General features: G+C 41.0%; 1 protein-coding gene across 1 annotated transcript in view; it reads left to right on the plus strand.

Annotated features, from left to right (window-relative positions):
• Positions 1 to 12,984, plus strand: part of MOCOS (molybdenum cofactor sulfurase) — a 341,896-nt gene that overhangs the window by 99,755 nt on the left and 229,157 nt on the right. The window contains exon 4 of the mRNA XM_069730486.1: positions 3,269 to 3,904. Coding sequence (XP_069586587.1) covers positions 3,269 to 3,904 — 636 coding nt within the window. The remainder of the gene's footprint in view (positions 1 to 3,268; positions 3,905 to 12,984) is intronic.

Here is a 12,984-nt window from a genome sequence, read left to right on the forward strand (position 1 = left end):
TTTGGTTGATATATATATATACACACACAGTGGGTGAAATAAGTATTGATGATGTAGTGTTTGACTGGGGTGTCTGGGGCCAACATGGGGAATTGACTCTAGGGACCCACCCTACTATATGCAAAAACCTGTTAGCCATTATCCCTGTTATAGTAGAGCATTGACTGTGAAACACAGGTGGCTCTTGTACATCTACTGTGTGCACATCATAACAGGGATGTACAATTACAATTCCTGTACGGTTGACATTTGTGAGGGCTCCTGGACATCACCAAGGAAACCTGGGAAGCCAAGGTCATGCTACACCAGAGCGTAATAGATGGTAACAGAGCTGCATGTAAGGGTGACCCTGAAGCACGCTGAGAGGTAATGTCAAATGAGGTAAAGAGAATGTTAGACCTCAGTGTGATAGGAGAAAAAGGTGGATGTTCGAATCCCATCATCCTCATGCTGAAGCCCGACGGTGAGTGGCGGTTTTGTGATGACTAGTGGAGGCTGAATTAGGTATCCAGTTTTGATGCATATCCGACACCTCGCATGGACAAACGCATTGAGAGACTTGGACCCGCGAGATACATTACAACCCCCAACCAGATGAAGGGCCCCCATATCACAGAGTGCCAAGGAGAAGATGGCTTTCTTGATGCCTGATGGGTGTTTTCAATACACCAGCATGCCCTTCGGACTGCAGGGCGCCCCATCTACCTTCCAGAGGGCTATGGATCAGATCTTATCTCCGTATAAGACGCATGCCGCAGCCTACCTTGATGACATTGTGGTCCTCAGCCCTGAATGGAGTAGCTATCTACCAAAGGTACAGTCAATTCTGGATGCTTTGAGGAAAGCTGGGTTCACAATAAATAAAAAAATGTGCCAAAGGGAAGGAAGTGGCCAAATAAATAGGCTATATTATCAGGAGAGGCAAAATCAAGCCACAGATAAACAAGATCGATGCGATTCAGAAGTGGCCACAACCGCTTTCTAAGAAACAAGGGAGGGAATTTCTTGGAATTGTGGGATATTACAGGTGGTTTATGCTACGTTTCACTAAGTTTGCACACATTTTTGACACGCAAACCTTATTTGCAGGATTTGTTTTCAGTGTCAAAATTAGGAAGCAAGGTATTAAACTGCTCTTCTTGTTTTTAATGTGGGAAGAATATTAAAATGTTGTTAATAAGGTTCTGTTAGTGCAGTATGTGGCTGGGGCTACACTATGACAGTTATTCTAAGCTACTGGGGTGGCATGTTCTTTATTCTCCTGTAAAACACCTCTTCCTTTTGGTCGGTTAAGTCATACAGGGGAAGAAGTACATGTCTCCAAAGGAGAATCTTTGGTAATGCTCGGTTGGGCTTATCATAAATTGTAAACTATATATAACAAGCTAATATCTCCATGGTGGAGAAGTGAAATTAAAAAATCAAATGTATGTTCTATTCAGCTCTACTGCCATTATTTAATAATGTAGCCAGTTTAGCATGCTCAAACTGATAAAAGATCCTGTTTAAGTAATCAGTCCATAAGATCAATTATGACGAAAAACTGTTCTGAACAATAAACATTAGTATTCGCAGCAAAATCCATCACGGATAAATATACACAGGTGCATATTTGCACCTTCGAGCCATATTTATTTATCAGTACATATTCTGCATGTAGAAAAGTACATCAGATATTTGTACCCCTCTAGCGACAAGCAGAATTTAATTTCTCATTTTACAAATAAATTAGTATATAATTTGCTGTTTTGTGCATAAAGTATTTATGTGGTGATATCTGTTGAGTAAGAAGCTTATTTTCTTAAATTTCAGAATAGATTTAAATCTGATATAACCAGTAAAAAAAAAAGATAAAGGTTTGCCAGTGTCTATTAAATACAACAGATTACTTGTATTGAGCGCACAGCATGTCATTTGTGAGATACTGCAAGCTCCCAAAAACTAATCTTTTGAATTCATTGGTTGCTGGTTTCATTTTCTCTGATCTGGAGGGGATGCAGATATGTTTGTTCATGCATCCCTCTAACAACCGTGCTGTTTGATGCTGGTGTTGTCTCATTCTATTTTTGCATAACATGACCATTGTATTACATTTTTTTTGTTAAGATTTATGTACCATATAATTTTTTGAGTCGGTGCCCTTTTTGTGGTTGGTAGGTGTTCCACAGATACCTAACCAGCTAAAAATAATATTGAGAAAATACATTTACGATCTAAAAGAATAAGAAAACGCACCAAAATCCATTTGTTTTATTTGCATTGGTTGAGCTTTTGTACCAGACGCTTGACAGTTTGGGTATGTGCACATGTTGCAGATTTCCTGCGGATCCGCAGCGTTTTTTTCCACGCAGAAACACAGCAGATCCGCAAGTGATTTACAGTACAATGTAAATCAATGGGGGAAAAAATGCTGTGGGGAAAAATCCACACGTAAAACGCGGCAGATTCAAAAAAAGGACCATGTCAATTCTTTTTGCGGATCTGCTGCGTTTCTGCACCCATTCCATAATAGAAATCCGCAGGGGTAAAAAAGGAAGAAATCCCCACAAAATCAGTAGCAAATCTGCAAAAAAGCCTCACAAAAACTGCGAAAAAGATTCTGACCTGTGTTTTCTGTCAAGAAATGCAGAATCTGCACAGAAAATTCCACAGTCAAATCCGCAACGTGTACATATAGCCTTAAGGGAATAACGGGCAGAGTAGAAAAAACTGTGTCCAAAATACTGCAACTGATTTTAATTGATGGAGTCATAAAATAATATCTTAACATGCGATATCTACTTTTCTCTTACAAAGTTAATACAATTAATTTTTTTTATCATGTCGGGTTCCACTTGACTAATTTTGTACTAGAGAGTGAGGTGTGGTTATCTCAGCCAAATTTTCATTTTGTGGGTCATCATTATAGTTTAATTGTCACTTAAAAATAGTCCCCATTAACACATCTAAGCTTTGCCTACAGGAACTGACTGTTTCTTTTTTTAATGCATAGCATGCAGACAAACTATAGTCTAAGACCATCTTCACTTGTCTGACAGACATGTCCAAGTTTGGTCTAATTTGAAGGCCAAACTTGCTGATTCAAGATTTTAACTGGTTGCAACGTGAAGCTCCATCAGATGTTTTCACCAAAGAAAAAACGGATGACTCTAGGATGGCACAATTATATAAAGATGATTTGAGTACATTTAAAATTCATGATGTTTACAGCAGATTAATGGTAGTAATATAAACTCTGTAAAAAATTTTTTTTTGTATTTTTTTATAGAGTACTACAACACTTTAATGCATCTTCAGAAGACTACACAGTGATTTTTACATCGGGATGTACCGCAGCTCTTAAACTAGTGGCAGACAACTTTCCATGGACTCGCAGAAGTTCGATCCAGGGAGGCAGCCACTTTGTCTACTTAACCGACAATCACACCTCAGTGGTTGGAATTAGGGGACTCGCGAAAAGGTTAGATATATCGTCTGCCCCAGTTACACCAGAAGAGTTACTGCAGTCAGAAGGTCGAAGATGTGAACTTCAAAATGACCCAACCTTACATCTTTTTTGCTACCCAGCACTGAGCAATCATTCAGGTACCAAATATCCTCTGTCATGGATAAAAAAAATCCAGACTGGCAAAATGTTGCCGTTTAGGGTCCGAGGCAAATGGATTGTTCTTTTGGATGCAGCCTCCTTTGTCAGCACATCTCCATTAGACTTGACACTATACCAACCAGATTTCGTAACCATGTCATTTTACAAGATTTTCGGATTCCCAACTGGCTTGGGAGCCTTGATTGTTTCTAATCGCATTGCTAATCATTTGAGGAAAAGCTACTTTGGTGGTGGAACTGCAGCAGGTTATCTTGCAAAAGAAGAATTTTATCAGTCTAAAGAATCAATAAGTGACAGGTAAGTCAAAAATTATTGCAACTAAAACCAGTACATTTTTAATCTAGAGGTTATAAAACAGGCTAAAAAGTGCAAAGCGTTTTAAATGTTGTGTAGTCTATCAGAATTATTGAGAAATCAAAAGATGTTTTCAACATTTTGAGTTTTCACCAAAATATAATAATGATTACTTTTATTTAGTCCTCTCTGATATTCTATAAAATCAAGAATTTTCTTTTACTGCCTATAACTGAAAAATGCTTATGTATTTGCTGCTGTTTTGCGATGGTAATAATCAAAATGTTGAAAACTAGTACTAGTCTGTTTATATCAAAAGTTGTAATTTTTGTATCATAAATTCTAAATTTGAAATACAAACTGCACTATTGTGATTTATGTTCCAATCTTCTAATAAAGAAGCTAATTTTTATTTGAAAAAAGAAAATATTAAAGCACCCCTCCAGCATTTTTTGTTATTTCAGCGATGGAGTGGTGCTGCTAATGTAAGATCTCTGCACGTAATATTATACTTATCACCCAATGTTTTCAGCTATTTCTGGCTCTGCTCTGGCCTTGTGCTGCCAGCTTGATATTCGACTGACCGAAACTCAGAGGTAACGGTCACAACCTCTCAATGCAAGTCTATGAGAGCCAGAACGAGGCTCTCATAGACTTGCATTGAAAAGTGACCCCTGTCTTGCTCAAGCAAACACTGGAGTGATCTGGCAGGTCACAAACTGCTGGAGATAGACAGGAGCGATGAGGATAAAAGATGAAGACAGCGGCTGGTAAGTGGCAGCACCATTAGAACCACCACTCCAGTGCTGCAATAAAAAAGAAAACCACTGGATTCATTCTTTATGGTATACTGACAGTTTGCAATATTTCCTTGAAGAAATCTCTATCATTTTTACAAGCGTTGTGATATCATAGTTTGCAAAAAAATGTACCTCAGTGTCAATCATTTTCTCTACATTATGTTCCATTAGTTTTTTTTAGTTCTGTGTGCTAATATTTTTATGGATAGATCACAAACCCATTGCCATGAATTTGTCTTTTCACACTTCCTTTTCCTGCAGTTTGCAGTCCTGCAAAAAAAAAAAATTTAGAGACGTCCAATTTTGATCCTTGTTTTGGATTAAACTTGTCAATGTGAATAATGGCCTTGTGGAGCAAAAAAGTACACAGATGTCATTTGTGTGCTGTTACTGTTTTACTGTTAAATGGGTAGAAGTACCTAAGAAATACTTTTCCTTCATAAGTGATAAATGGATGCCACAAGTACTGTAAAAACTGGCATATGGACCAAAAATGGCTTCTGCACATTCAAAAAAGAACAATGTTGTTTAAGTATGAGAAAAAAAACTGTTGCGTGAAACCAGCCTAACATTAACCCCTTAATCCCATATGACGTACTATCCCGTCGAGGTGAGCTGGGACTTAATTCCCAGTGATAAGTAAATAAGGCAGCACACTGCAGCGCTAGAACATGCAAGCTTGAAACACGAAATTTGAACTGCATTACTGCACTAGAAATATGAAAAATGAGAGCGTTTAGCGCATAAAAATGGCCAATTTTATGTGTACCTGGTAGCCCCTTTACGGCATCTCTCTTATACCAGGGCCTAAACTTGCTTTACCTCGCTGAGAATAAACGTCTCCATCTGAATGAGTACATGTGAAACCTCTTCCTAGACTAAAATTCTCTCTCTCTGTGGAGGGGTACTGGACCTGCTGTAATTAAAACACCTGTGGCTAGGAGGCAGAGTGCACGATCAGAAGGCTAAAGAATACATTTCAAAAACCTGACCGGCACATCCAAACATAGACTTAGTGTGAACAGGTGCGGAACCTAGAGTCGCCAACTCGTATATAGTTAAGTAAATAAGGAAGCACACTGCAGCGCTAGAACATGCAAGCTTGAAACATGAAATTTGAACTGCATTACCTCACTAGAAATATGAATAATGAGAGCGTTTAGCGCATAAAAATGGCCAATTTTATGTGTACCTGGTAGCCCCTTTACGGCATCTCTCTTATACCAGGTCCTAAACTTGCCTTACCTCGCTGAGAATAAACGTCTCCATCTGAATGGGTACATGTGAAACCTCTTCCTAGACTAAAATTCTCTCTCTCTGTGGAGGGGTACTGGACCTGCTGTAATTAAAACACCTGTGGCTAGGAGGCGGAGTGCACGATCAGAAGGCTAAAGAATACATTTCAAAAACCTGACCGGCACATCCAAACATAGACTTAGTGTGAACAGGTGCTGAACCTAGAGTCGCCAACTCGTATATAGTTAAGTAAATAAGGCAGCACACTGCAGCCCTAGAACATGCAAGCTTGAAACACGAAATTTAAACTGCATTACTGCACTAGAAATATGAAAAATGAGAGCGTTTAGCGCATAAAAATGGCCAATTTTATGTGTACCTGGTAGCCCCTTTACGGCATCTCTCTTATACCAGGTCCTAAACTTGCCTTGCCTCGCTGAGAATAAACGTCTACATCTGAATGGGTACATGTGAAACCTCTTCCTAGACTAAAATTCTCTCTCTCTGTGAGAGAGATGCCGCCCCGTGTCAGCTGTCTGCGGACCGCTCCTGGCACATTAACCCCTGGCACACTGTGATCAAAGATGATCACAGCGTTCTGGCGGCAAAGGGAAGCATCGCGCAGGGAGGGGGCTCCCTGCGTACTTCCCTGAGACCCTCGGAGCAATGCAATATGATCGCGTTGCTCCGAGGTTCTCCTACCTCCTCCTCCCTGCAGGTCCAAATCCAAATTGGCCACGGGGAGCCTTCTGGGTCCTGAAGAGAGGTGGCTTTCAAGCGCATGCTCAGGGAAGCCTCCCTGCAGTGCCTGTGTGATCGCTGATCTGACACAGTGCACTGAAAAGTGTCAGATCAGTTATCTGTCACTATAATATGATGTCCCCTCTGGGGCAACGTAACAAAATAAAAAACATAATATTTACATATGTAAAAAAAAGGAAAAAATTCCTAAATAAAGAAAAGAAAAAAATATTGTTCAATAAATACATTTCTTTATCTAAATAAAAAAACACAATAAAAGTACGCATATTTAGTATCGCTGCGTCCGTAACGACCTGACCTATAAAACTGTCCCACTAGATGACCCTTTCAGTGAACACTGTAAAAAAAAAAGGCAAAAAAACACTTCATTATCATACCGCTAAACAAAAGTGGAATAACACCAATCAAAAAGACGGATATAGATAACCATGGTACCACTAAAAACGTCATCTTGTCCTGCAAAAAATGAGCTGCCATACAGCATCATCAACAGAAAAATAAAAAAAAATTATAGTCCTCAGAATAAAGCAATGCAAAAATAATTATTCTTATATAAAATAGTTTTTATTGTGTAAAAGCGCCAAAACATAAAAAATGATATAAATGAGGTATCGCTGTAATCGTTCTGACCCGAAGAATAAAACTGCTTTATCAATTTTACCAAACGTGGAACGGTATAAGCGCCACCCCAAAAGAAATTCATGAATAGCTGGTTTTTGGTCATTCTGCCTCACAAAAATCAGAATAAAAAGCGATCAAAAAATGTCATGTGCCCGAAAATGGTACCAATAAAAACGTCAACTTGTCCCGCAAAAAACAAGACCTCACATGACTCTGGACCCAAAAAATTTTTAGTTAGGATTAGGGCCACAGTTAGGGTTGGGATTAGGGTTGGGGTTAGGGTTGGGGCTAAAGTTAGGGTTAGGGTTGGGGCTAAAGTTAGGGTTAAGGTTGGGGCTAAAGTTAGGGTTGGAGCTAAAGTTAGAGTTAGGGTTGGGGCTAAAGTTAGGGTTTAGATTACATTTACGGTTGGGATTAGGGTTGGGATTAGGGTTAGGGTTGTGATTAGGGCTATGGTTGGGATTAGGGTTAAGAGTGTGTTTGGGTTAGGGTTTCAGTTAGAATTGTGGGGTTTACACTGTTTAAGCATATTAGGGGCTCTCCAAACGCGACCTGGCGGCCTATCTCAATTCCAGCCAATTCTGCATTGAAAAAGTAAAACAGTGCTCCTTCCCTTCCGAGCTCTCCCGTGCACCCAAACAGGGGTTTACCCCAACATATGGGGTATCAGCATCTCAGGACAAATTGGACAACAACTTTAGGGGTCCAATTTCTCCTGTTACCCTTGGGAAAATACAAAACCGAGGGCAAAAATATAATTTTTGTGGAAAAAAAAGATTTTTTATTTTCACTGCTCTGTGTTATAAACTGTAGTGAAACATTTGGGGGTGTAAAGTTCTCACAACACATCTAGATAAGTTCCTTGGGGGTCTAATTTCCAATATGGGGTCATTTGTGGGGAGTTTCTACTGTTTAGGTACATCAGGGGCTCTGCAAATGCAATGTGACACCTGCAGACCATTCCATCTAAGTCTGCATTCCAAACGGAGCTCCTTCCTTTCCGAGCTCTGCCATGAGCCCAAACGGTGGTTCCCCCCCCCACATATGGGGTATCGGCATACTCAGGACAAATTGGTCAACAAGTCTTGGGGTCCAGTTTCTCCTGTTATCCATGGGAAAATACAAAACTGGGGGCTAAAAAATAATTTTTGTGGAAAAAAAAAAGAATTTTTATTTTCACGGCTCTGCGTTATAAACTGTAGTGAAACACTTGGAGGTTCAAAGTTTTCACAACACATCTAGATAATTTACTTAGGGGGTCTACTTTCCAAAATGGTGTCACTTCTGGGGAGTTTCAATGTTTAGGCACATCAGGGACCCTCCAAACTCGACATGGCGTCCCATCTCAATTCCAGTGAATTTTGCATTGAAAAGTCAAATGGCGCTCCTTCCCTTCCAAGCTCTGCCATGCGCCCAAACAGTGGTTTACCCCCACATATGGGGCATCAGAGTACTGAGGATAAATTTTACAACAACTTTTGGGGTCCAATTTCTCCTGTTACCCTTGGTAAAATTAAACAAATTGGAGCTGAAATAACATTTTTGTGAAAAAAGTTAAATGTTCATTTTTTTTATGCAAATCATCTCTTTCCACCCCTGTCTAATCCACAGCGCTTGGAACCGCCAAGCGTGCAATGCTGCGGATTAGTTTCTAAATTTACACAGCCAACCAATTCCTACCTGTGGACACGTGTTTCGGGCTTTAGGCCCTCATCAGCACAGGGCTGGAATTGGTTGGCTGTATGGAGTGGGGCTCGGTGAGCAAGCGATACATACATGCTAGCCACCTTAGGGAGAGACCCAAGTTGGGCTAAATGTAGCGGGACGAAAGAGACCGAAAAGCCCTCTACTCAAAGGAAATACATAGTGGATGCTTTCCTGAAACGGAAAGTACTTGCAAGCAGCATAATACAAAGAATAGCAGGTTTACCCAGAATCCTTTGCAGTAGGCGGAGCTATGCAAATCATCTCTTTCCACCCCTGTCTAATCCACAGCGCTTGGAACCGCCAAGCGTGCAATGCTGCGGATTAGTTTCTAAATTTACACAGCCAACCAATTCCTACCTGTGGACACGTGTTTCGGGCTTTAGGCCCTCATCAGCACAGGGCTGGAATTGGTTGGCTGTATGGAGTGGGGCTCGGTGAGCAAGCGATACATACATGCTAGCCACCTTAGGGAGAGACCCAAGTTGGGCTAAATGTAGCGGGACGAAAGAGACCGAAAAGCCCTCTACTCAAAGGAAATACATAGTGGATGCTTTCCTGAAACGGAAAGTACTTGCAAGCAGCATAATACAAAGAATAGCAGGTTTACCCAGAATCCTTTGCAGTAGGCGGAGCTATGCAAATCATCTCTTTCCACCCCTGTCTAATCCATAGCGCTTGGAACCGCCAAGCGTGCAATGCTGCGGATTAGTTTCTAAATTTACACAGCCAACCAATTCCTACTTGTGGACACGTGTTTCGGGCTTTAGGCCCTCATCAGCACAGGGCTGGAATTGGTTGGCTGTATGGAGTGGGGCTCGGTGAGCAAGCGATACATACATGCTAGCCACCTTAGGGAGAGACCCAAGTTGGGCTAAATGTAGCGGGACGAAAGAGACCGAAAAGCCCTCTACTCAAAGGAAATACATAGTGGATGCTTTCCTGAAACGGAAAGTACTTGCAAGCAGCATAATACAAAGAATAGCAGGTTTACCCAGAATCCTTTGCAGTAGGCGGAGCTATGCAAATCATCTCTTTCCACCCCTGTCTAATCCACAGCGCTTGGAACCGCCAAGCGTGCAATGCTGCGGATTAGTTTCTAAATTTACACAGCCAACCAATTCCTACCTGTGGACACGTGTTTCGGTCTTTAGGCCCTCATCAGCACAGGGCTGGAATTGGTTGGCTGTATGGAGTGGGGCTCGGTGAGCAAGCGATACATACATGCTAGCCACCTTAGGGAGAGACCCAAGTTGGGCTAAATGTAGCGGGACGAAAGAGACCGAAAAGCCCTCTACTCAAAGGAAATACATAGTGGATGCTTTCCTGAAACGGAAAGTACTTGCAAGCAGCATAATACAAAGAATAGCAGGTTTACCCAGAATCCTTTGCAGTAGGCGGAGCTATGCAAATCATCTCTTTCCACCCCTGTCTAATCCACAGCGCTTGGAACCGCCAAGCGTGCAATGCTGCGGATTAGTTTCTAAATTTACTAAATTTAGAAACTAATCCGCAGCATTGCACGCTTGGCGGTTCCAAGCGCTGTGGATTAGACAGGGGTGGAAAGAGATGATTTGCATAGCTCCGCCTACTGCAAAGGATTCTGGGTAAACCTGCTATTCTTTGTATTATGCTGCTTGCAAGTACTTTCCGTTTCAGGAAAGCATCCACTATGTATTTCCTTTGAGTAGAGGGCTTTTCGGTCTCTTTCGTCTCGCTACATTTAGCCCAACTTGGGTCTCTCCCTAAGGTGGCTAGCATGTATGTATCATTTTTTTTTAAACATTCCAAAAATTCCTGTGAAACACCTGAAGGGTTAATAAACTTGTTGAATGTGTTTTTGAGCACCTTGAGGTGTGCAGTTTTTAGAATGGTGTCACACTTGGGTATTTTCTATCATATAGACCCTGAAAGTGACTTAAAACGTGATGTGGTCCCTAAAAACAGGTGTTTGTAAAAAATGAGAAATTGCTGGTCAACTTTTAACAGTTACTCCCTAACAAAAAAAAAATTTGGTTCCAAAATTATGCTGATGTAAAGTAGACATGTGGGAAATGTTACTTATTAAGTCTTTTGTGTGACATATCTCTGTGATTTAAGGGCATGAAAATTCAAAGTTGGAAAATTGCAACATTTTCAAAATTTTTGCCAAATTTTCATTTTTTTTACAAATAAACGCAGGTCATATCAAAGAAATTTTACAACTATCATGAAGTACAATATGTCACGAGAAAACAATGTCAGAATCACCAGGATCCGTTGAAGTGTTCCAGAGTTATGATCTCATAAAGGGACAGTGGTCAGAATTGTAAAAATTGGCCCGGTCATTAAAGTGCAAACCACCCTTGGGGGTTAAGGTGTTAAATATCACACCACCAGTTCTTCAGAATTACTCATACCTCTCTATTAGGATATCAGGGTCAACTGTATCCAATGGTGCAGATAGATTTAAAAGTATTACTATGGTGCCCTCATCTCTGTCTCTTGCCATGAGCAAGAAGCAAAACATGAAAGATGCTGTCGCCTGACAGTCTATTATCTACTTGGAAAGCTATGGCCTTTTGTATGACTTTACCAAGATGGCCAGATTAGAAACAGGTCTATAGCCACTCACAGCATCTAGGTCCAAGGAGAGCTTCTTTAAAGGGAACCTGTCACCTGAATTTGGCGGGACCAGTTTTGGGTCATATGGGCGGAGTTTTCAGGTGTTTGATTCACCCTTTCCTTAACCGCTGGCTGCATGCTGGCCGAAATATTGGATTGAAGTTCATTCTCTGTCCTCCGTAGTACATGCCTGCGCAATGCAAGATTACCTTTCGCAGGTGTGTACTACGGAGGACAGAGAATTAACTTCAATCCAATATTGCGGCCAGCATGCAGCCAGCGGGTAAGGAAAGGGTGAATCAAACACCTGAAAACTCCGCCCATATGACCCAAAACTGGTCCCGCCAAATTCAGGTGACAGGTTCCCTTTAAGAGATGCTTGATGAATGCTTCTTATAGATAAGGGAAGATCACACAATGCAAAGAACAATGAACTGTTGATTTTGAGAACACCAAGTCAGTACACTCCAGCAGGAATGGCATCGGGCCTGAGTCCAGGTCTCATGTTGTTCTGTAGAGACACTGGATGATTGTTGTGATCTCTGTATCACCCAGCAGATCAAATTGTGACATCAAATATAGGTGTAAATGTTGCCTTTGATGTTATTTTTAATGTTGTTTGGATGACTGACCAGCTAGATATAAACTTTTTTAAGTAAAATAGTGGGTAACCACATGTATGCTACTGGCATACTCACATTTGCATTGAGCAAGGCTGCGCCAGTCTAGTCGGCACATGACCGCATGTATGGAAATCACGCAGTTGTAGTTATGTGCCCGCCTCTCTGGAAACAGTACCAGGGATTCCTCAGAACACAGTGAAGGTGATGTGAGGATTTACAAGTCTGCAGTCACATAGCGCGACTGCAGACTTGTTGCCCAAGGCCAGACAACCTCTTTAAAAACTGGAGATTTGAATGAGAAATTATTAGCGTGATGGTCAGACCAAATAACTGGGTTTGTGGATACATTTGAGATCTCCAGCCCTGTGTGATTTATCAAATACAGAGTGCGACTCTTTATGTGAGTGACCATGTGGACTGCTTGAGAGAGCCTTAGTTTGTCCAAGGTAGTCAGTAGCTCTTTCCCAAACTGTGAGGGGCAGTCATCTTTTATCTGTAGCTGCTAACGTGTTTGATAAGAGACACATTTCAGTTCTAATATTTTACGCTAGTTACATGTGTGACACTGGTTACACCATCTTTTATTTAAAACAAGGTATGGGGGCAGAATCTCATGCAGAATTGGATTCGGCCCATAAATCTGAATAGCTCATTTACATATAAGAAAAACACGGATTTCTCTGGAATAAGACATCGGATCACAGATCTCTAGGTATCATTTTATTCAGATTCT

The sequence above is a fragment of the Ranitomeya imitator genome, chromosome 6, assembly GCF_032444005.1.
Source record: "Ranitomeya imitator isolate aRanImi1 chromosome 6, aRanImi1.pri, whole genome shotgun sequence".
In the NCBI taxonomy this organism is placed as follows: Eukaryota; Metazoa; Chordata; class Amphibia; order Anura; family Dendrobatidae; genus Ranitomeya; species Ranitomeya imitator.